The following is a 24,829-nucleotide window of genomic DNA, read 5'->3' as shown; positions in this document are numbered from 1 at the left end:
GGATTTTTGATATTTTGGCAGGTAGGGTCAATGAACTTGGGAGTTCAGGCTGCGCGTATTTGAGGTTTGCCTGCACGCACTAAAGTACGTGCTCTAGTTTCTGCTGGGGCGAGGCGCGCCGTGCAGCTGAGGGTTTATGACGCAACAAAGGTTTCTATATTGGGAAATCGGGTGACTTTCAGCACCGATGCTGTGTGTACGTATGACATCTCTATGGAAGAACAAGATCAGTGGTGGAAATAAGCTGCGTGCTTGGCGGAGGTCTGCGCTCTCAGAGTGCTTTTCTAGTTTCAACTACAGTCAGCTTATTTCTGTTTGAGACCCCTGAGGAGGTTCTACCAATCAGGGCTAATGATTGCAAGACACTGAGTTTGCAAATGCCAATCGCTTTGTAACCCACAAAGCTCTCATGTCACTTCATGATTTTTTCAATGTCATCCTGTTCTCTATGTTAACTCAAGAGATAACATGAAGGTTATCAAGCACTCACCTTTAGTTGAATCAGAGAATGTGTTTGTCACTGCCGTAAGAAAATGTAAAGAAGTTGCCCGCCGGGCATACCCAAATCCAGGAGCAAGTCCATGGAAGGCGATGCTGCACAGCCACTGAAGAAAATTCTGTGGAGAAAGACAAAGAGGAATGCTTGTTTCCTGTATGCCCGCATTTCCACTTACTGACATTGAAGACAACATGATTTTGGATGGAATTTCTTCACACCAGCTTTTGGAGGCCATTTGACATTTGAATTATATTGTAGCTTCTTAACATGGCATGAATATGCACTAATGAAAAGGAAAAACATAATTTGATATTTACATTACTATGCATATATCATGTAAAATTTTATTAGCTTTTGCTTTTATATGTGACCCGCTACAACAAAAGGATCCGAAGGTCGGGGGAGGACAATTTTCTGAAAATGGCATGATGCTATTCCCATACTCTTCTACTTTAATTTCACATATAGCACAACTCATAAAAGTACTCGGTTGCGGAGATATCGATGATTTAATCAGCGCATGTCAAGTGGTTGAGGAAATCAGAGTTTCGAGAAAAACGCCTTCAAAGTTGTCCGTCCGACGCAATCATGGTCATGGGGAGGCGAGACAGTTTTCACCGCTTGACAATAGAAGGCACGCTCCTAGCGACCTCCGCCATGTTCAGTCAAGCTTAGCGCCAGCGGTCTACGCACAACCAATCGGTAATCAGGATGCCATGCACTGACCAATAAGATCACTCCCTCGTTGCTAGGGGCGGAGTCTAGCTGCGGTGCTAAATCCAAATCTTCGGACACGTTTCTCTTACATTGAAAGTCGGAAAATCATGGCCCAGAAAAACGCTAATTTCTTGCCTTTCCTTTGCTCATTTAGCTTCGAAATTTCGGCAGATGATGGACAAAACATTAGACTACAAAATCTTGCCAAAAACAGAAATCCAATTGTTTTGAACTATTTTTATGATGTGACTTCAAACTCGATTTTCTCGGCTCGGCCGTCAGCGACTTTAGGATCCTTTTGTTGTAGCGGGTCACATATCTCTTCAATCTCCAAAACACCTGATTGATTTTTCAAGATGAACGGTGCACATCATTATCTACAGTGACACACACCTTGACGGCAAAATAACTGCACTGCAAAACTTGCATGATGAACAGAAACTCATTTGTCAAAGAATGGTTCTGCCCCATGCATTTGTTTGGACACACTTCACACATTCTACACTTTACCTGATATTGAGCCTTCATGTCTGTTGAGTTGCTCTTGTCTGACAAGCTTGATTTTGCCTTACTGCTGTTCTTCAAAAGTATTCTACCATTCTCCCTGAGGCGCAAAAGAAGCTGAAAACAAAGCACAAAACAAGTTTTGACATTCCCGTGAGACAAAACCAATACAAATGTGAGAAAAGGTGGATACCAACAAGTCTATGAGTATATTTGATTTTAGTAGAGTTTCACGACTTTGTTATGCAACATTCCGATCACAGATGCTTGTAAAATTATGACTGAGGTGGAATTTCCTTATCATCTCAAAATTATGCTCTTGAAAACTTGACAAAGACATATTTTTTTTTTAAATCCAGTAGTTGCCATGTCCCCAGGAAGTTCTGATAGTATCATTTTGTACAATAGGATATAATAATAATAATAATGATAATAATAATAATTGCATTTACATGGCGCTTCATACTGACGTTTCTAAGCGCACTTTGCTACTCATACAAATAGACTAGAAAACACAATAACATTAACAAAATTAACGTTAACAGTAACAAACGAAGAAGAAAGAAAAGAAAAGAAAAGAAAAATACATGTGATACAATGGTACAATGGACATGACAGATTAAACCTGCTGCACATCAGTTAGATGTAAGGACTCTTTATACAGTGTGATATATTTATTACACAGAGCTTACTTCAAATCAAATTGAAGTTAAGCTGACCTTGTTAGAAAACCCCTAGGATCCAATGTGAACATAACTCAATTAGCTACCTTGAAGTTATAAGCAAAGCTCCTAACTACAACTAGAAATGTCGCTATGGCGACTGGTATGCCTCCGCCATAATGCATGATTCTCCTAATAGGTCTAGATAGTACATGTGGACAATGTGTGATTACATTTTCACAAAACTGGCAAAATACTGAAATGACAAGTTTGTCACAAATGTGTTGAATGTTCACCTTCCTTGACCTTGATTTAATTGGATGAATAGGAGAGCATGTATTTGGGGATTTAAGGACTTTAACTTGACTTTGACCCATTCATACATTTATGCATTGAGTAATTTTCATGGTACCGGTATGGAGAAAAAGTGCAATTTCTGTACTGAATAGTAAATTGTTACCATGTTCATCTGGCCTTTGACCCTAAAATTCATAAGATAATCACTTTCAGGTAGAACATGCATAAATATGCAGTAAGTTTCACGACAAATTGAGCCACTTCCGAGATATGGAGGAAAAAGTTAGTTCAGCACTTTCACTTGATCTTTGACCTTTTGACCTTTGAGCGAAAAAAAGGAAAGAAAAAAAAAGACTCTCCAGAGAATTTCTATTAGGTTACACATGCATACACCAAGTGTAAAAAAAAAAAAATAATCCTGCTGGCATTGCATGAACATGAGGGAAATAGTAAAATTTTGAAGTGTTGCACTTGACCTTTGATCCCTGACCTTTGACCCCATGAACCCTACATTCTCTAGATAATCACTGCCAGTCAGTACATGTATATACTATGTTCCATGAAGATACCTTGAACAATTTTCCAATTTACAGAGAAAAAAAAGAAGTTTTAATACTTTCACTCGACCTTTTGACCTTTGACCTTTGACCTCATGACCCAAACTTTCACCAGAGAATTTAAATTGGGTAATACATGTATGCACTAAGTTTCAAGAAAATATCTTCAGGCATTGCATAGATATGGTGGAAATAGTGATATTTTATGTATTTGACCTTGACCTTTTGACCTTTGACCTTGAGCACGTGCACCCAAAAGTTGATAGGCACAACTTCACCTCCTAATACACATACATGCCAAGTTTCATTAGGATACCTCAACAGCTTTTGATAGTTACCTTGTCCACAAAATTCATTACGGACGGACGGAAAGACGGACGGACAGACGGACGGAAGGACGGACGGACGGACGGACGGAAGGACGGACGGACGGACGGACGGACGGACGGACAACCCGAAAACATAATGCCTCCGGCACCACTTCGTGGCGGAGGCATAAAAAATATTAGGTTTATAGGTCATGAATAACTGCACTCCTCACAAAGCAGCAGTGAGCAGGCCTAAGTGAATGTAGGTATCAACAAGCTTGTGGTGAAGTTTGACCCTCTGAGCACTAAATTACTTCTGGTATAAGAACACATCAAATTATTTGCACACCATTACTACAGATGTTTTACGCAAACACTCACTATTCATTAAACAGGGTCAAAGCATGTGATGCACTATACTCTCAGATTTTACCACTGAGTGCAGCTTGTTGTTCGATAATTATGAGTCCTACATGTATCATCCATGATAAGCACCATGTGAAGGCAACCTGTAGCTGGCACCAATTCTACCTTTCATAGATGACATGCTGCCAGTTTGAACATGGCCATACTTCATTCTACAGAGAAATACAAAGCGAAACAAACTTTCCATATGACATGCATGGGGAGCTTGGGCGACTTTAATTCAAATTAAACAAGTTCTATCTACCTTCTTGATGTGAGTGACAAGCTGTTGTCTGAAGGATGGAGACGGGTTGCTGAGATTAAAGGGAATGCTGATGGTGAGGAGGTCAAGTTCCATTGGTATCACGCCCTCTGTGGTTTTGTTGGAGTCACACAGCAGACCAATGGCATCCAAGCGGATCTACATACAACATGAGTGTGGAATGAAGCATGAATTTATTTTGACTTCATGAAGAAATTTGTTTATTTGTTTGTTTTTACTTTTCCATGTGGATATGATGTGGCAGGGTTCAACATTGCTATTAAAAAAAATTGAAAAACAGTGGAAAGTTACACAACTAACAAACTAAGAAAAAAAAAAATAGCACTGCAGGTAACTGAGATGTACCTGAGACTTCATGGAGTCCAGTCATGATTGAGGGAAGTCATAGTGACAATTTGACAGTATAACAATATGTAGACTGTCTCAGCAAAGTTACTTCTGTTTGTGGTGTGAATTTAGTGATCCCATCTAGCTTCTATAGAATTTGACATCATTTGCACATTTCACTGACCTTTGACCCCAAAGGCTGGAATTCATGAAACATGATTTGGCCTGCATGTCTAAAACTGACTCTGAGACAAGAAATTGCACATGAATGCCTCGCTTATGTGTCAGACAGCAAGTGGTTTATTCCCAAATCAGGTTGGTTCTGATAAAGCACTTGTACACAAGGTCTATTCGTCAGATGAACTTGGAAAGAAAATGACTTTGGGGACCACAAGGATTGAGATGTTGGTAGCGGTGTTTGGTACTGTACTGTGGTGATAAATCAAGATCCGTAATGATAATGATGCTCCGGGAATAGAAGTAACAGAAGGCAAACAGAGTGGTCACATATCTGATTTGGTGGTAGTGTGGTGTTGAGTTAAATCTTGCAATGCACAATTCTACAAGTTAGCATACAAGTATCAAACTATGCAAATACAATAGTATACCTGGTTAACCGAGTGGCAGATAGCTCGCTGAAGCAGAGACACTGGCACCAGACCCTTCCATAGCATCTCTCCTCCTGACACTCCTCCCTCCCCAAGCCTGCAGTCGCTGGTGGCAATCCTCACATTACTGCTGCTAGGAAGAAGCCCCAATACCCTGGCCGTCTTGAGGCAGGAGAGGAGTGCCCCAAGCTTCCCCGCATCTGGGACCTTGGAGTTCGTTCCACGTTCCTCCCCTGGAACAGTCCCACTTTCCACAGTTACGTTGTTTGTGCTTGGGAAAGCGTGACCGCTTAAGTGCTTTATAATGAATACCAGGCTCTCGGGGCTACTTTTTAATAGTTTGGGAATGAGATACTAGAGGAGAAAAAATAAAGGGAGATGAGGAAGGGGAAAGAGAGAGTGAGAGAGATAAGATGATATTTTCCTTGACAAATTAAAAAATGCATCATTCTCTCTTTCATTCAAACAAGTGGCCACAAACTCTTAATAACATGAATTATTACATATAATAAAATGGGTTCAAGAATGTAGCCAATAGGAAGCGCTGAAATGAGTCACGTGTGCTTTGGTTACTCAGTCCCATTGCACTGCGTGTTAAATCCAAAGAGATTATAATCTCTTTGGTTAAATCCTATTGCCGATCGTCTGTGCGCGCGGCGGCTCCTTTGAATTGCATGCATACGCGCTGTCAATCCTGTAAACAACTTCTAGTTCGGGCTGCCGGCCGGCCTTCCCTAGTGCATAACATGTGTGGCGTACGTATACTCTACTATACGTACACTTTGTACAGTACAGTAGACCAAGCGTTGTGGGACCGGACGCGTACATGGAGTCACTTTGAAGGGCAAATCCAACGATTTAGCAGGTTAATTCTCACGCCGTTTTCAGAGTATGTTGTCTAGTAGGCCTATATGAGGAGTCTATATCAAGTCTTTAAGGTAAAGGGTGCATATTCTAAGTAAAATAAGTAAGTTTTCATGCGGGAACTTGAGTGTCCGGAAACCCAACCCCCCATTAGTTATACTGTATGTGCGGGATTTCCGAGTGCAACGTGCGTAAATGTTTGGGACGAACATCTTCGGACGTCTTGACCCACAAAGGTACGTGAAAAACGCTGAAAAATGTTGTTAGTTTTCGAATTTTCGATCCATTTTATAAAACAAATGATGCACAGGATTATTTCGTGGCGTTAGTGGAGGCGTAGCTCACTCTCGGGTATTCACAATTGTAAATACCCTCGAGTGCACTATACGCCTACACTAACGCACTCTATCCTGTGCATCATTTGTATATTAAGCAACATTTATTAATAAAAACAGAATGCAATCAAATACACATAAAAATTACAAGTGCTTACATACAGAAAGAAATCATTAAGTTAGTAAAGACCATATAACTTTGATTTTGATATGCTGGGATATGAATCATATATCTCAAGCAGATACAGCCTGAGGTTTGCCTATGCAAGTAGTTAGAAAAAATACTACCCGGGCTCTTTCCTATTCAAAAAATATTCCTTCTTGAACAGCACTAATTATCTTTTCTCTGCAATTCACATACAATGACATCCGGGCTTCACAGGATGTCTACCCATTTTTGATGGTGTTTCAAATTTCACTGAGAAATATTTAAACCAACTGTCAAGTCAAGTCCTGTTTCCTCCTTTAGAAACTGCATTACTATTATTATTTTTCTTTGTATTTTTGTATTTCGTGTGTGTGTAAACTTATACCTACAAGCATGTTATATTCAATACATTGTACAGACACACACAGCCAGAAGGCACAAGTAAGTTCTGTGTTATTTCAGATGGCTTGCAGGATACTAGCACACTCACATCAATGATAAAACCCTTCTGTTTGTCTGGTTTGGTTTGGTCACTCAACTCCTGCAGAATAGGAACCACCCAAGTTGTCTGCCACTCCAGAAGAGAGTCACCATCACCCCTTTGTAGTGTTCTCTTGTGTTGGGTAAAGAGTTTCTCAATGACTTCACAAGCCTTAAAAGCAAGCAGATGAAAATGAGAAAGAATGCAACATTATACTTATGCTACAGAATATGCAAAATTAAGACAAGTTAAAAGTTCAGTCTCCCTGTCTTGATACAAGGTATGAGGTCATAAACCTATTAATCATGTTTTGAGTTCAGAATTGCTGACACAAATCTAAAACATGGGGAAGGCCAAGTTAGAATTCAGAGAACAACATTCTTTACTTTACATTTGCTTTCCACAGAGTTTGTTGGTCCTGTTGGTAGTTCTGTTTGTGTGTTTTTTTTCTTTAATAGATAAAGGACACAGACCTCATTACAAATAAAAAATTTCAAGCAGAACTCAATCAATGGAAGCATTTTTTGTGTCATGAATGAAGAGGAGATCCAACATGGTAATATTAACTTGACATGTTACTCTCTTTTTTTCCCCTCCTCTAGGTGTATGTCTCCTGCTTAAGGAGTATTTGCTCCAGCTAAAATTTAGCTTTCTCCCACCCAACTTGTTTTCTTCCTTTTTTTCGGTCATATGTGTTAAACTAGAAATGTCGCTATGGCGACTGGTGTATGCCTCCGCAATAATGCATGGTTCTCCTAATAGGTCTATAGTACAATGTCTTGACAATGTGTGATGACAGTTTCACACAATTGGCAAAATATTAAAATGACAGGTTTGCCACAAATGTGCTGAATGTTCACTTTCCTAGAACTAGGTTCAATTGGATGAATGATTAAAACGTCAGAGTGCAGGTATTTGGGGGAACTGATGATTTTTACTTGACTTTTGACCCTTTTATAAGTTTATGCATTGAGTAATTTTCAAGGTATTGAGAAAAAGTATAATTTCAGTATCAAATGGTAAAATAGTATTATCTAAACCTGGCCTTTGACCTTTGACCTCACAGTTCCAAAGAGAATCACTGTTAGGTAGAACATGCATAAATATGTAAGTTTCATGATACTAGTAATACCTTGAGTTACTTTTGAGATATGGAGGAAGAAGTGCAATTTAGCACTTTCACTTGACCTTTGACCTTTGACCTTTTGGCAAGAAACTTCCCACATAATATATATTGGGTTATACATGCATACATCAAGTTTAAAAAAAAAATCCTTCACTTTCACTTGACCTTTGACCTTTTGACCTTTGGCAAGAAACTTCCCACAGAATATATATTGGGTTATACATGCATACATCAAGTTTTAAAAAAATCCTTCAGGCATTGCATAAATATAAGGAAAGTAGCGATATTTTGAGGAGTTGACCTTGACCTTTGACCCCTGACCTTTGACCCATGACCCCCAACTTCCCTAGATAATCACTGCCCATCGGCACATGCATATATACTAAGTTCCATGAAGATACCTTGAACCATTTGCGAGATATGGAGAAAAACATGAAATTTCAACCTTTTTTCACAAAATAACCTGTGACCTTTGACCTTTGACCCCGTGACCCTAAAATCTACACAAAGTATTATCCCCCCAGGTTATACCCTCATACCAAGTTTCATGTAAAACCACCACACGGTTCTTGAGATATCGACAAAAACAAAACGGGACGGACGTACGGACGGACGGACGACCCGAAAACATAATGCCTCCGGCCACTTCATTGGCGGAGGCATAAAAATAAGGCTGGAGATGGCAACAGAGAATATCTTTAACCGTAGAGCTGGATGCCACAGGCAAGGAACGCCATGCTTCACTCTAGTGATGTGCGTATACTGTACATGATACTGAGTTAAGTTTTGTGTGATCCGAGTGTCCAGTTTGCTTAGGGTCCAGGCAGGCAAATCTCCTGTTTAACCCGTAGAGGACGAGTCCCGAGTATATTCAGGCAAGTGTCTATGAGAAATGCATGTTGTAGCAAAATCAGTCCGTCCTCAATGGGTTAAGAGAAGATAGGAGATGGAGTCTCGGTTGTATCTAAAATATGACTGATGTTGTACTGACATTTTAATGAAGCGACTCACTTTCTCACTTCTATTTTAGTAAATCTCAAACCAGAAAATTATTTATCATGCTGACACTATGCTATGTTTGACTCACATGTGTGGCCATAGTGTGTTCTCCCATCACATCCAAGAGCTGGGCCAGTAATCCTGGGTACAGGGCTGCCACATGTTGTGCTCCCACGGCCTCCGCCATACACCCAAGAGGGGCGTACTTGCCCCTTGTGTGCCGATCAGTGGCCACAAGCCGTGCAAGGGTGTTCAAGAGGAAGGGGTCCAGATAGGGTGCTGCTGTTTACGTAGGGGATAAAGATCATAATGTCACAAATAACAAGCTTCAATATCTTGTTAAAAAGAAAAACAACAACAACAAAGAAATCAATTGCAATATTAGCTTCATGAGTTTGCTGACATTTCCCAATTTAATCCACTGAGGACAAGCTGATTGATTTTGCTAAAACACGCATTTCTCATGGACACCAGCCCCAAGTATACCCGGGACTGGTCTTCAACTGATTAATAGCTGACAGAGAAGAATACATTGCTTTTTTTAAGGCGTATTGCATGACTCTATCAATGCCCAATGACGCAACCTTCTTCTGCCCTTTCAGTTTTGTATTGATAAATATTGAGTGCTTTCTACAAGAATTTTGCAAAAAATTTCTGTGAAAGTAACACAACTCTACCAGCTGCAACCGATATGTTAAAATCCATTTCAATCCCAAAATAATGACAAACCAGTTTTTGAAATACATTTCCACACATTATTATGATTTAGATGGAGTAGAATATGAGGCAATGATTACATAAAATAATTCCCATACACATAGTTTGGCTAAAGGCAACGTAGAAGTACATTTGGCAATCAAAGGAATGTATTGTCTCAATGCATACAATGAAATGAGCAGAACTGAGTTCTATGGAACACAGAAAATTCAACTAGAAATTACAATCTATCAAGATATCAAATCTAAAAATATCTTATGATCATGTTTCATTGTGTGCATTTTTTCTGTCATGATTCAATATCAAAGTTTTGTGTAACTCTTTAAGCTCAGCTGAAGTAAACAGTATCACCATCTGTTGGGATATAGAGAAAATGCGATTATTTGTAGTATCTGTTCGTATTTGCATCCACATTGATCAGATTAACAAGTGGAACAAATTATTGTCAGGATACTGTGGAGATGAAATCAAAGCTGTAATTGAATACAATGCAAAGATTGTACCTAGCCATGTGTGAGCACAGCTGTGTAGATTCATTCATGTGATTCTGTCAGCTCATTTCAGACTTACCTCCATGTAAAGTTGAAATGTGCAATTTCACCAAACCTTCAAAGATAGACTTGGTCTGGTGTCTCAGGCCCTGAGATTGCAGAGATTAACAGAATAAAACATTTAACATTTATATTCAGGCAAAGAAATTCACGATACTTGATGAATAGGTACGCAAGAAAACTGAAGATTGCATTGCAATACAAAACTCACTTACCTCGGTATGCACATGTATGAATAAACAAAAACAAAAAAAGACAGCTCTACATCTTTGAGTAAACAGTGGTTTCCCACAGTTAATGAGAGTAAGTATCTATAGGAGAGGGACATAGGCCCTACTGTTTGTGTGCTGATATGTCTACAATATCAAATAGGGACTAATCCAGTCCAAAATCAAAAATGTATGCAGACTAATTCCTTAAAATGCCAATCAATATATCCTAAACTTACCAGCAGTGGGAAGAACATACCAACAGTTACATTTTTCTTGAAACAAGAGGGTCTTTGCTTTTCTTCAGTCAATGGCTTTTCTTTTAAACATTTGAATATCAATAATTTATCTTCTGAATATTCCTCACTGCTACTGGTGCAGAATTCTGGAACTTACATCAACAGGGTGGTCCCAGTTGGTTGTGACATAGTCCAATAGTTTTTGGGATATTGGAGAGTGGCCAGAGAGGGCCCCCTTCAGATGGGAGGACACATCATTGGCTGTCAGTGCTTCTATGGCCACTGTTACCCATTGGGACAGAGTCCTTGCAGCTGGAAGGGAACCACTGTTAGACAGAAAGATTGATTTGAGTTTAATGATGAAGAGATTTGTGCTGCAATATATGACACTGAAGGACTACTTCTAACTGAGGCCTCACAACATGAGTTTCATTAATCTATTACATGATCCAGAAGCAAAAGACAAGGGAGTGTCAGACTTTGACCCTTAGATTTGACCCCTGAACTTCAGTAGAGTTTGCCCTACAACTGATACATAAATGTTGAAAAAAAAAGACTCATTGTCATAGTTAATAGTACTCACATAACCAGATGGTGATATTTTGGTTTGCTGTTAAATTTGCAAATTTTTTTAATCACAAAATTAATGGAAATAAACCCAGTGAAATGTTTGGCATTTACAGTAGATCTCAATGTGTGATCTCGACCAGTGATTGTTGACAACACTCACCCGTGACTAAGACTATAAATCTCTGGGAAAAGAACACCAAGCAGCAAAGTTCTCCCCTCTGTCCCAAGATCTTGCAGGAGATCCCCTGGATCTAGCATAACCAGGAAGCCATGGCAGATGTAGAGACGGGAGAGGGCAGGAGAACTGGCATAGACATCTAGGGATGACAGGAGCCCCTGGAGTCTTACGAAACGATGGGATGTGTTGGTGGAAATGTGTTCTATGTGGTGTGGGTACAGGCTGGATGAAATCTAGCAAATCATGTAAAGGAGGGGTGAAAAGAAAGAGCTTGTAAATAATTTCACATTGGCATAACAAGAGTAGGAAGCTTTGTTCACTACAAAATATCCAAATAAAATTATTATGTCTCAGGTAGCTATCACAGCAAACATTAAGTTTTCCAAAATTATCACTCCGTCATTCTATCTAGTCTGAACACTCATTGATGAGCTATCCACTAGTTAACCTGCCTCTATCAACTAAGTATCTTTGATTAGAATTCCTCAAGCATTCATTTTGTTAAGGTGGGAAGCGAATGGAAAATCAAACTCAAGATTTTGAAATAGAATGAGTGAGATGCATCGAGTTTGACATACTTCACTATTAAATCACATTCATTTGGGACTAATTGAATGATGGTGCCATTGGAGTATTGATGCTAAAAACCAACATACTAACATGCTCAGGTTATATATTAGTTAAGCAATATAATTGAAAATGTTAGTAGAATCAACCTACCTGCATCATCTGTGTTATTAACAAGCATATAAGACAGGTTTAAGAAAAGCCACTAAAAAGTAAAGGCATGGTGGCATGAAAAGAACAGACAAACTCTAAAGCCAACAGAGCCATATAGTTGCCTCAGAACACCTGAACAAATCATTCTTTTGTGCATTATAAAATCTTTCAACAGCTGGATACTCTAGCAGACGATAGGTGGCTCTCTGTGTATGTGTAAATGGTTGATCGTCCTTGAATACAGCACTGTAATGACCTAAATCAGTGGCCCACTGCAGGAAATAGTGACTTATGAGCATAGCACAGCACTCTGAGAAAGTGCTGGTTGTTGTTTTGTTTTTGTTTTTGTTTTCTCTCTCTCTACAGACACAATCATTTACAATAAATATCATCCAGATTACGCTTTATCAGCTAGATGGGTGACATCCAACTTCTCACATCATGTGCAAGCAGGAATCAATTCCTTTAAACTACATCCACTGGAAAAAAAAATAATAATTTAGTCTCTAGACATTACACATCCTCATGGCCAGATTCCTGGTGGGATGCACTTGGATTGATACATAACCCATTGCCCACAGGAAAACCAGGCTGGTCCTGTATGAGTCTACCGGACATTTCAGAATCTTTCAGGGGGAACAAATTGACTCACCAGCTCTACTCTCTCCAGTGGACGGCTCAACACCTTGACTATGACAGCAAAGAGCATTCCAGCAGCAGCTTGGCAGTCAGCCAGAAATGTGTCTGCAGATCAGCATACCAGACAGGAAAACAAACACAAATTTGTCAAACACATCACTCAAACAGGTCCACAAAATATGTTTTCTTGACACTTTGGTTTTATAGCATAGTTCTAAACAATAAAATAAAAGTTTATTGTTGGAGAAAGATGACTTCACAGCACATAAATATTATGAGAATTGCTGTCATGAATCAATCCATCCAATAGTTATAATATTCTGCATCATCATCATCAATAAAGACACTGGTTAATGCATAACATGTATTTGTGACTATGAGTTCCAACACAACAGAAATCCTTGCTTAACTCACCAGTCTTCAAGATAGCTGTCAGCAACCTCAGGATCTGTTCCAGGGGTGCAGTGACCGAGTCTGACTGCAAGTCCATCCTTTCCTGCAGGACCCCGTAAGATTTCTGGATGACAGTCATACTAGTTTTCACCACGGACAAACACTGGTTCATGGCCTGTGTCTGGCCTACCGCACTGCCCTGTGATCTATTCCCAACAGAATTCCAGACAAATGATAAATAAAACATAGCTCAGCACTGGTGACAGTAAACTGATAACAATCAAAATAATCACAATGAAACAGCTCTTCCCGCTAGGTAAAAATCATATTTGCAATCATAACAGCAACTACAACATTTCAGATTGTATAAGAAATTATAAAGACAAAGTAATTAGATTTTTTTTTTAATGATAAGTCCATTTGTTCAATTTTTCTGTATTAGTCTGTTACATCTGAAAGATATATAATGCTCATATTTCTTTTTAAATATGACAGAAAAATACGGAAAATAGAACAATGAATCATGGAAACAATAAATTCTTACCTAGTATGCTGCAAGAGGGTGTTCAAGGACTCCTCTGTGAATGACAGAACTGAAAGAAAAAGAGTGTTTGACAAATCTTATTTTGTATACACATCGGGTAATTTTTACTGGCTTAAAATCAACGTACAGCACATAACATACTTGAATAAAGTTGATTTGAAGAGAGAGATTCGCACACGATAAGCACACTCTTAGTAAATAATAGAAAACTACATGGTAGTTCGAATATCAGCAAATCCTCTAGAGTGATGAAATGTCAACATTATACTTGTCATCTTGGCCACATGACTGAACAAGACATTACTTCAATATCACTCCTATTTTTATTTACTTTTTTATTTTTGAGTGTACAAAATATCAAACAAAAGAGTACTAGAGGGCTTGAAGATTGATTTAACTTTGATACAACAATCCTCTTTTGTCCCACAATGATAAATCATTCCTCAATGATAAATCATTGCCTAAACCATAATCTATCATTCCACAGACTGTAACATTATTTTCCATTGCTGGTTTACAGGTACCTTAATACGATGATACCATTAACCTTGAAGATTAAGGGCTTGAAGATTGATTTAACTTGGATACAACAATCCTCTTGTGCCCCTCAATGATAAATCATTGCCTAAACCATAATATGTCATTCCACAGACTGTAACATTATTTTCCATTGCTGGTTTAAAGGTACCTTAATAGGATGATACCATTGAAGGACACGTTCACCTTAATAGACATGTGGATTGAGTGACTACAACAATATTAGTAGAACACATCAGTGAGAGTTTGAAGAAAATCGGACAATCCGTTCAAAAGTTATGAATTTTTTAAGTTTCTGCTCAGTCAAGGCTGGATAAGAAGACTACTATAGCTTGTGATGTCACATGTGTGCAACGATATAAAGAAAGAATAAAGAAAATTCAACATATTCTGACTTTTCTCGCATAACAAAAGAACACTTAACTTCTCTCTTTCAGAAAGCAGGGGGAATAATATTACCCTTATCATATGTCAGTAACAAGTCGAAGAAATGTACCCTTTATTCAAAAAGTGAAGATTTGTGAAATTCTCTTTTTATTTTCTTTACATCTTTGTACGCATATGACATCACAAGCTATAGTAGTCTTCTCATCCAGCCTTGACTGAGCAGAAACTTCAAAAATTCATATCTTTTGAACGGATTGTCCGATTTTCCCCAAACTTTCACTAATGTGTTCTACTAATATTGTTGCATTCAGTTAGTCCACATGTCTATGAAGGTGGACTTGTCCTCTAACCTTTATCACCTGAGAGAGAAATGATCCTTGAAACTCACAGTGCACTGGCTCTGGGGAACAACTGACATTTTTTCCCCCTCCAAAAGCATTTTCATACAATGTGACTGGGATGTACAACTTCTGCATTGGGTATAAATGGCTTGTATCTATGGAAGTGTATGTTGATCCTGAATGCTGCTAAATCGTAAGTTCATTTGTTTATACCACAAACACATTCTATGAATATTGGGGACTACTAGAGTCTCTTTTAACTCTTAAACCAAGATTCAAACACTTACTTGATGTGACATGTATTTTCACACACTCCTCCCCAAGAGGAAAGTTTTCCAGGTGAGATGCCACCACAGCAATGACATGCTGCATCGCCGCTCGGTCTGAGGTGGATGCTGTGGACATGACACAGTCTCCGAAAAGAGAAGCCAACTTTTTCAGGACATCATAAGAGAAAGTTTGTGGAATGCCTTGGATGATACTGTAACAACAAAACATTTTTTAATGAAAATTTCAACAAAATATGCAAAATATCTTGTTGGTAAATGTGACAGTAGGTTAGTATCATTCAAGCTGTTTCAATCTTTTCATTTTCTTGTAATTATTTGAAAATGAACTAGAAATGTCGCTATGGCGACTGGTATGCCTCCGCCATAATGCATGATTCTCCTAATAGGTCTATAGTACATGTGGACAATGTGTGATTACATTTTCACAAAATTGGCAAAATATTAAAATGACATGTTTGTCACAAATGTATTGAATGTTTACCTTCCTTGACCTATGTTTAATTGGATGAATAGGAGAGCATGTACTTGGGGATTTAAGAACTTTAACTTGACTTTGACCATTTCATAAGTTTATGCACTGAGTAATTTTCAAGGTATGGAGAAAAAGCGCAATTTCTGTATTGAACAGTAATTTGTTATCATTTTCATCTGGCCTTTGATTTATAAGAGAAGCACTGTCAGGCAGAACATACATAAATTCAGCATGTACTAAGTTTCAAGATAACTTGAGCCACTTCCGAGATATGGAGAAAAAAGTAAGTTCAGCACTTTCACTTGATCTTTGACCTTTTGACCTTTGACCTTCTTGGCAAAAAAAAAAAATCCCAGAGAATCTCTATTGGGTTAGACATGCATACATCAAGTTTTAAAAAAAAAAATATCCTGCTGGCATTGCATAAATATAAGGAAAATAGTAAGATTTTGAAGTATTGCCCTTGACCTTTGACCCCTGACCTTTGACCCCATGAACCCTAAATTCCCTAGATAACCACTGCCAGTCAGTAGATGCATATACACTATGTTCCATGAAGATACCTTGAACAATTTCCAAGATACAGAGAAAAAAGTGAAATTTTAACATTTTACTTGACCTTTTGACCTTTGACCTTTTGACCTCATGACCCCAAACTTTCACCAGAGAATCTTAATTGGGTAGTACATGTATACACTAAGTTTCAAGAAAATATCTTCAGGCATTGCATAGATATGGGGGAAATTATAAAATTTTAAGCATTTGACCTTGACCTTTTGACCTTTGACCTTGAGCATGTGCACCCAAAAGTTGATAGGCACAACTTCACCCCCTAATACACATACATGCCAAGTTTCATTAGGATACCTCAAAAGGTTTTGGTAGTTACCCTGTCCACAAAATTCATTACGGACGGACGGAAGGACGGACGGACGGACGGACAACCCGAAAACATAATGCCTCCGGCACCACTTCGTGGCGGAGGCATAATTATTTCATCTGTAAGAGAACTTTTGAATGTGGTAGAATTCACCCCTGAGTAATGCAAAGTTGCATTGAACACATTCTTTTTTAGACTATGACCTATACGCACACATGAATAAATCCATTAAAGTATGCTTGAATGAATGGAAGAAATCGAATACATTCAGAATGAAAAGATGACTTCGGTAGTCGGTTGTAATTGTTTGAGCGATGATAAATCTTTCCAGACTGCATTGTAATTCATTCATCTTTATCACACACACAAAAATAACTATATTTCTGCTTTTCCAAGTTTGACATAAATACCATGAGACACATAAAAGAATTCATGCCACCAAACAAACTGGCTAAAAAGGCTTACCTGGCAATGGCTCTGCAAGCCATTCCCTTGGGATCGACAACCATGTGTAGTCTCGTGAGGAAGTCAAACAGTAATTCCCTCTCTTCCGTACTAACTGCCTTCCATTCCAGTTTCCTGACTTGCACTCCAAACTAAAACAGAAATGGTGGGGAAGAAGAGCACGGGACAGAGGAGAAAAGAAAAGTGCAGAAAGGAAAAGAGAGAAGACAGGAAGAAGACAGAATGGGGAAAAAAAAAGAAGAAACAGTCATGAGTTTACTTTACCACTATTTATAAGATTTTGACATTACAGAGTAATTTCTTCATTCATTTTCAGCTCATCAAGGGCTCTGTTATTATACATTATACTCATCAGGGTTCGACCCTAGCTTCTTTTTCTAGTGGCTCATTTGGGCTGCTAAAATCTTTAGATCTGAATTTCTGGTGGCCTGAAAAAAGATATGTAGTGCCCCCCAAAACAACAACAACAACAACAACAACAACAACAACAACAACAACAACAACAACAACAACAACAACAACAACAACAACAACAACAACAACAACAACAACAACAACAACAACAACAACAACAACAACAACAACAACAACAACAACAACAACAACAACAACAACAACAACAAGCAAAAGTAACAATCCATTTTCAATCTTTGATAGTTGCCTGATGGGCCACCAAAAGATAAATTTGGTGGCTTGACACCAATTTCCAGTGGCCCCGGGCCACCAGGCTACCTACTACGTTATGTATGTCGAGCCCTGCTAACACACAAAAGTGCTGCTTGAACAGAATATATGGGTAAGTATGTGTAACTACTGTGAAAGAGCAAGTCACTGCAAGTACCCATCATGAGTAATATCTTCAGTCTGTAGCCTACATTTCATGCCTGTATACTACATGCCGTGGATAGATCTTAACTATATGAATGCACTGATGTATTGACTAACAATACTCTTGCTAACTCTAAGACCCTCAAAATACGTGGTTCAGTATAAACACATTAGTACAGAGTAACTGCAACTTTTGTGTCCACAAAAACAGTCTGATTCCACATGAGTTCCTCCTTAGCATTCTTCAGTAAAGCAGAAGATCAGGTTACAGGGTTCAGGATGTTTCTATATTTTAGAGTCTTAGAATAACAGGTCACTTTTAGTTCCAACTGAGTCCCAAGCACTGTGTGGCCCAACTGTTCACAACTGTAATAACCAGAACTCAGCTTGCACTGAACTATCTCAACATATGATGACACAGAGACCATCATTTTATATCAAATTGATGGGGTCATGGGTACCCATATACTTTGCCTTGTTTTTGCTTGTTTTTCTATAATAAACTGGCTAGAACTCAGGCGTGCTGTCACTGCAAAGTTTCTGACATCTATTACTGAGCACAGCATGGTATCACTAGAACAGGATGAGTGACTGATGACACTTAATACCATGCATCCTGCCATATGAAGTGAATACTGATAATTTCAATTCATAATTTTCAGGGTCGGCTGCCACTGTGTCCATTCCAAATTTGATCAAACAGACAGCAATCCGTCATAAAAAAAGATCCCCCGAAATGAGAAACACTATTAAACTAACTGAATTCAATCATTGTCATTGCCATCACATGAAAGCACATCATATTTCTAGCAATCCACAAACAAGTAACTGAGGGCACTATAGTCATAACTATAAGAGTGCAGTAACACTTGCACGAATAAAGGATCCTCAAAGGATCAAAGGATCCTCCCCCTACTCGAGTTCAAGTTAACATTTTGTGGTATAAGAAAGAAGACAATACAAATCAAAGCATTTTTTCATTTCTTCCATCAGGCAGCACCATTGTCATTTTCCCTGTTAACAGTTGGATATTAAGGTGTATAGGTAGATTTGTTCTCCACTTGTTTTATTATCCTATCAAGCACTAAATATATTCTACAAAACTCACCTCTTTTATTTTTGAAACTTGCTGGCTGCTATGGCACTGCTCCAATTCATCCAGAAATGTTGCCCATTGTAATATGAAATCTACATCATCGTCATTACTTTGAAAGTCTGGTGGGACATAAAGAAAAAAATTTGGTTATTTCAGAAGATACACATGTATACTGAAAGGTAATGCTTTTCACTTTATGTTCAAGTATGCATCTAAGCAAAGCAAATCATTGATGGAATTTATGCAGAATCATAATTACTCTTCTCATCTGAACAGAGGTAATGTAATTTTGCATAAGTCACCAAATGGGCAGGTGGCATTTAACAAGTGTAGCAATATCACATGTGATGAAAGTGATAAGACAAAAGTGTGGTTTACCACAAATCATATTCTTGGAATGTAATAATCTGGTCTTACTTACACTTGCACACTCCTTTCAGTATGAGCTTTATCATTCCTTCAAGTAGATTGCTGCATCTATACACTAAATACAGCTCACAAGAGTCATGCCACGAATGGAAATTTATGATCATTATCTGCTTCTTCATGTTACTCAGAATCTACTTGATCTATTCTGGGTCTAGGGCAACTACCCCCTGGGCAATTACCCCAGACCCTTCCCCTGATCCTAACCCTAATCCTAATCCTGAACCTAATCCTAACCCTAACCCAAACTCTGACCCTAAACCTAACCCTATCCTTAATCTTTACTCTAACCTTATCACTAACCAGTATTTGGGTGGGGGAGGGGGTAATTTCCCTGATATGTCTATTCTTTTGCGATTATATGCAAATTACACCACAATATGTTCACTGTCCCTTTGCCCTTCTCACATGAATGGTGGCAATGGAAGTCCATAAAATCCCCTGGTATTTACAAAGTACAGTTGTGGTTGCCAAGGGTAAATTCCTCTGTGCAATACAGTCCCAGAATTCTTCAGTAATATCAAATTTTCATATCCTTACAGCTAAAATACTCCTAACCTTTCCAGAAAATATAAAGACACATTTCATCAGAAATCAAGTTTTGGTCAGAGTTCTTTGACAATGTATTCTAACCATTGTTCTTAAAGGCATAATTTACCATTTGCAGATGAAACAAAATCCCCGCATTAGTGCTTCAAAATAGTTCTAAAATGTGAGTTAGGGATAGAAACAACCAATGTAAAAATTTGAATCAGTATAATCGACGTCAAGTATTGTTAAATATACAAAATGTGAACAATAGTTATAATAAAAATGTTTCCAGACTAAACCATCTGCAGTTATGATTTATTGAGAAAAAAACAGTGATGTATATCTCCTTATATTTTAGGCCTTAATGCGAAAATTTTATACGGTAGGATTGTTGTGATACAACTGACCTACACTAATGCATCAAATGAGATATCTTGAACATTTTTAAAATCACTGTTCCCAAAGGTAAACAGCTTTAAGCTTGTACAAAGATTCAGTAAAGCTGCATTTTGCAACAATGCTTTTCAGTGTCTGGCCCATAACACAGCAGATGGAAGCAGACTGTGTCTATAAATTATGATTTTTGTAGTACAACTGAATCATGATTTTTGTATTAGTGTAAATATTAAGATCTGTTTTCACAGCCACTACACAGGAAGCATTGAATGATTGTAAGCAGGCAACAATGGAACTGATGGCTTTCAACTCCAACTGATTAGGCAATGATGGTAAAGATGGTAGAGATAACTGATCTTGCCTAGGGGTACAACCACTGACACCAGGGCACTCAAACCAGGGACCTCATGAATTCTCGCTATCGCCAATGACGTAAAAAGTACCCGGATGTTCATTTAAGCGTCATTTACGGTGCATTATGGGATAGTCCGGTAGCAAAGTCACTTCCGTTCATACGCGCGTGATACGTGACTAATGCTATTTACACACACAACCGACTGTATTCTACGTGTACTTCCAGTTTTCTCGACTTGAATTTCAGCTTTAATATGATTTGAAATTTCTCCATTCTTAAGAAATTGCTGTTAATACGACTATTGGTTGTTGCTGCGAAGCTGCCATGTGTTGTTCGCACGACAATAAATGAAAAAAAATCTGCAGAAATAGGATTGTACTGGCATGCGAGACGTGACGTGGCCGCGTGGTTGAAGTTTGCGGGTGACTCCACAGCGCAGTACGTGCACGCGCGACTTACTAGTAGTGGTAGTAGCACTAGCTAGGTAGTAGGCGTTTAGGCCTATAGTGCCTACGTACATTGTACGTACTGTACTTACTGGTAAGAAGTTGCTTCGGAGACAGGATAAGTTCGAGATCAGTGTTCGTTCCCGATTGTGTTCGCGACATTTCGACAGAGAACAAATAAAAAAAAGATGGGCATTCCATGACGATATACTGTATATCCAGGAGGGTGAATATTTTCCAGCATATTTTCAGCATATGCAGAGATAACTGATCTGTGATGTGCACTTCGATCGCATGATCAAGCAGTATGCTGTACCGGTATAAACTATGTGTTAGCTTATGCGCTGCATGCAGTGGTGCATGCTATATGCAAGGCTGGCCGCCGGCAGGGACTACATTCTACAGTGTACGAGTATGACAGGCCTGGCCACTCGCTGGCTCTGGCGGTATATATAGCGGCCTACTGTACTAGTACCCGTGGTCGGCGCGGCGCTATAGGTAAGGTACACGTAAGCGCACGCTAGCGTTGTGCAAATTATGCCCCGCATCGGAAGTGCCCTTGCTACCAAGTGCACTAAATCTTGACGAAAAAGCCACATCCGGGTACTTTTTACGTCATTGGCGATAGCGAGAATTATAGTCCATGGTCTTACCCACTGAGTTCCCCCCCCCCCCCCCCCCCCCCGAGCTTAAGCATCTTTCAGCTTTAAATCATGCGATCTGGTGCATACTAACTGTAATATGCTGTTACACTGTTGTCAAGAGGTTCAGTTAGCACGTACTGCCCTTCTACATGCATCAATAAAATAACAAGACTCAAAGTGTATCAAGACTCAAACGGTAAATAAATTATATCTTCACTTATTTTTGTAATTACTGGTAACAGTTTCTAGGGGATATGCTAAGTTTACATATATGCAAAGCATCTGACAAGTTTCAAGAGAGACATATAAGATCCAGCTAGTTAACCCGTTGAGGACAGGCTGATTTTACTACAACACACATTTCCCATAGACACTTGCCCAAGTATACTTGGGACTCTTCCTCAACAGGTTAAGATAAAAATGTCTTTTTTTTTTGCTGCACACAGCTCTTCATAGACCTTTTTTTAAGGCAGCAAATACAGCCACATATCTTTTCCATCAAGCCACAAGTGTGTGGTTATAAAGTATCCATGGCCAGAGTTGCTGGACACAGCCATGTATGTGACTGTAGATGTATCAATAGCCCAAGAGGCCATATATCCCTTTTCTTTCAGGATGAAAGCTACATATAGGCAGTATTACTTGCCCTTTTCCAATATAGTTTGTGCTTATTTTGCTGTAAAACTTGTATGAAGATGACATGTACATGTACATGTACATAGCAATCAAGGCCGAGCTCAGTAGATTTTTGCTGACCCCATTCGGGCGCCTCTTTTGTGTTGAATGGAAGAGTTTGTGAGCCCATCAACTCAAGCTCTATTCAAACCTTGTGCCTGATTGATATTTTGCATTGTTCGATGTTGAAAGGGGGAAACATGTAGTGATGTACCACTTGACTGCTTTTGTGAAGGTGGATTACCATCCTGTTAGTTCTAAGTCAATTTGCAAAAATGAATCTCGTTTGGGGGCATTGGAGGCTCTCAGAGAATTGTGGGAGAAACAGGTTTGCACACAATGCACTGTAGTCTACATCATATAAAAATTCTGACATTCTATAAATTTCTGGACAACTTGGTTTTCTTAAGATGGTTTCCACTTCATTTTCATTGTCTTTTCTCCTCACTTTTGTAGGTCTTGTCACAAATGTTCCATCTGCTTAACTGCAAGTTTTCTCATTATTAAAGAAGAGCTTAGATCTACTTTCTAATCCTAACCCAAGGTCCCTGGTTTGGTCCATTCCAATTTCACAATTCCATCATCAGGGCATTGCCACTGATCCTACTCAATCGATATTCCCCTAATCAATTAAAGAATAGAATTTTGTTATTAATTTAATTTTAGTACCGGTACCTTTTGGTACATCCATCTCATAGATTATTTAAACAAACAACGAGAATGAAGAATGAGGGAAAAACATACCCCCAAAAATTAAGCTGTTTAGGTGTAGAATTAAATTATGAAAAAATGAACTTATTTTCTTTGCTTTGCCATTCATGCAAGGTGGCATGTCATGATTTGACTGAAAGATCGGTTTAAGTGATGTCCTGTCCAAATCCAAACTGTCTTACTCCAAAAATGAAGCCACCACGGCATGTCAAAGGAAAGGCTGTCCCATTCACTATAGTGCTTTGGCCGCCATGTTTTTTGGCTCTCCTGAACATTTGACATTTTGTAGATACGAGGTCTTGTCGCCCCAGCGACGATATGTGTGCATAAATAACTCGTAACACCTTGTCATGTTGTGACACTTTCACTGCGTCATTTTCATTACACATTACAGACGCACTCACACGCACTTACAATACGCGTCCGGTCCCACAACCTGTCCGGTCCCACAACGCTCGGCTTGGTGATGATAGTAGTAAATTTATGTGGTGTAAACTAAAGTCAAATTATATTTTTTGTCGATGTGGTGAAGGCCACGCCACATCCAGCCTCTCCTCCATCCATGTATGGATATAGTTTGGTCACACGCGTGAAGTGTGTTGTGGAATATCAAGCCATTCGGGCCATACAACCACCACACGTGCACGTGCGTGGCGTCTGGTCGGACTAGCTTCTCAGTTCGGCCTCGGCCTAGGTTCTACATGGGGAAGACCCAACCTCATTCATTACATATGGGACTGCGCCGAATACGCCTCGGTGAAAGACACTCAAAACAATGAGCCAGATCATTCCTAGAATCGTGAATCGTGTTTCTTATTCTGGCCCCTTATTCTTACCTCTACATCTCTGCTTGAAGTAGCTTAGTAGCAACTTGAGAGAATCCATGTTCTTCAAAAAAAAAAAAGTAAGCTACCGCGTTGACAGGGATCAGTGACAGTGGGATACAGTAGTGGTTTGCCGACCTGAATATATGGTACGCCACTTGATACAAAGTGAAATCAAAGATAGGATCTTTGGTGGAATCGGAAAAAGCAAGTTGAAAAGAGCGAGAATTCGGAAATCTCTGTACGTCGGTAAATAAAGAGATGTGTGTGATGGGAGTTAGTGCATATATCCCAAAGATTTTGATGAAATCTATGTGTCTATTGTGTCACCACTGTGGACAGGAACTTCAAATGATTTATGATATCACGCCGGAACGAAATTATGCTAAATTTCTTTCTTTTTCTTTTAAATGAAAAAGGAAACATTTCTTCCACTTGCTTGACACTGAATTAGCAGAAGTTTTATCAGTATCATTATAATTCCCTCTGAAAGAGGATGGTCAAGCATTTTTTTTCATATTGATGTCACTAAGATGGCGATTTTTTTAAAGAAAGCTTTCATTTGTAGATGATGTTCTGATGGACTGACATCGTAAATTTGTCACACTCCGAGTTTTCATCTGGATGGGGTGTTGATGCCTGCGA

At 38.9% G+C, this 24,829-nt stretch overlaps 1 protein-coding gene across 1 annotated transcript in view; it reads right to left on the bottom strand.

Annotated features, from left to right (window-relative positions):
• Nucleotides 1-24,245, bottom strand: part of LOC139732493 (tRNA (32-2'-O)-methyltransferase regulator THADA-like) — a 39,822-nt gene extending 15,577 nt beyond the window's left edge. Inside the window, exons 1-17 of the mRNA XM_071643356.1 lie at nucleotides 24,197-24,245; nucleotides 19,189-19,295; nucleotides 17,253-17,383; nucleotides 15,433-15,626; nucleotides 13,881-13,929; nucleotides 13,358-13,542; nucleotides 12,957-13,048; nucleotides 12,305-12,313; nucleotides 11,570-11,817; nucleotides 10,994-11,180; nucleotides 10,408-10,477; nucleotides 9,209-9,402; nucleotides 7,005-7,166; nucleotides 5,168-5,521; nucleotides 4,215-4,370; nucleotides 1,727-1,837; nucleotides 491-617 (exon numbers count right to left, since the gene is read on the bottom strand). Coding sequence (XP_071499457.1) covers nucleotides 491-617; nucleotides 1,727-1,837; nucleotides 4,215-4,370; nucleotides 5,168-5,521; nucleotides 7,005-7,166; nucleotides 9,209-9,402; nucleotides 10,408-10,477; nucleotides 10,994-11,180; nucleotides 11,570-11,817; nucleotides 12,305-12,313; nucleotides 12,957-13,048; nucleotides 13,358-13,542; nucleotides 13,881-13,929; nucleotides 15,433-15,626; nucleotides 17,253-17,383; nucleotides 19,189-19,295; nucleotides 24,197-24,245 — 2,425 coding nt within the window. The remainder of the gene's footprint in view (nucleotides 1-490; nucleotides 618-1,726; nucleotides 1,838-4,214; nucleotides 4,371-5,167; nucleotides 5,522-7,004; nucleotides 7,167-9,208; nucleotides 9,403-10,407; nucleotides 10,478-10,993; nucleotides 11,181-11,569; nucleotides 11,818-12,304; nucleotides 12,314-12,956; nucleotides 13,049-13,357; nucleotides 13,543-13,880; nucleotides 13,930-15,432; nucleotides 15,627-17,252; nucleotides 17,384-19,188; nucleotides 19,296-24,196) is intronic.
• Between the last annotated feature and the right edge of the window lie 584 nt (nucleotides 24,246-24,829).

The sequence above is a fragment of the Diadema antillarum genome, unplaced genomic scaffold, assembly GCF_040938485.1.
Source record: "Diadema antillarum isolate AM-2024a unplaced genomic scaffold, OU_Dant_1.0 seq00000427_RagTag, whole genome shotgun sequence".
Classification (NCBI taxonomy): Eukaryota; Metazoa; Echinodermata; class Echinoidea; order Diadematoida; family Diadematidae; genus Diadema; species Diadema antillarum.
The sequence above is the reverse complement of the archived record's forward strand: the minus strand, read 5'-3'. Positions and strand labels throughout refer to the sequence as shown.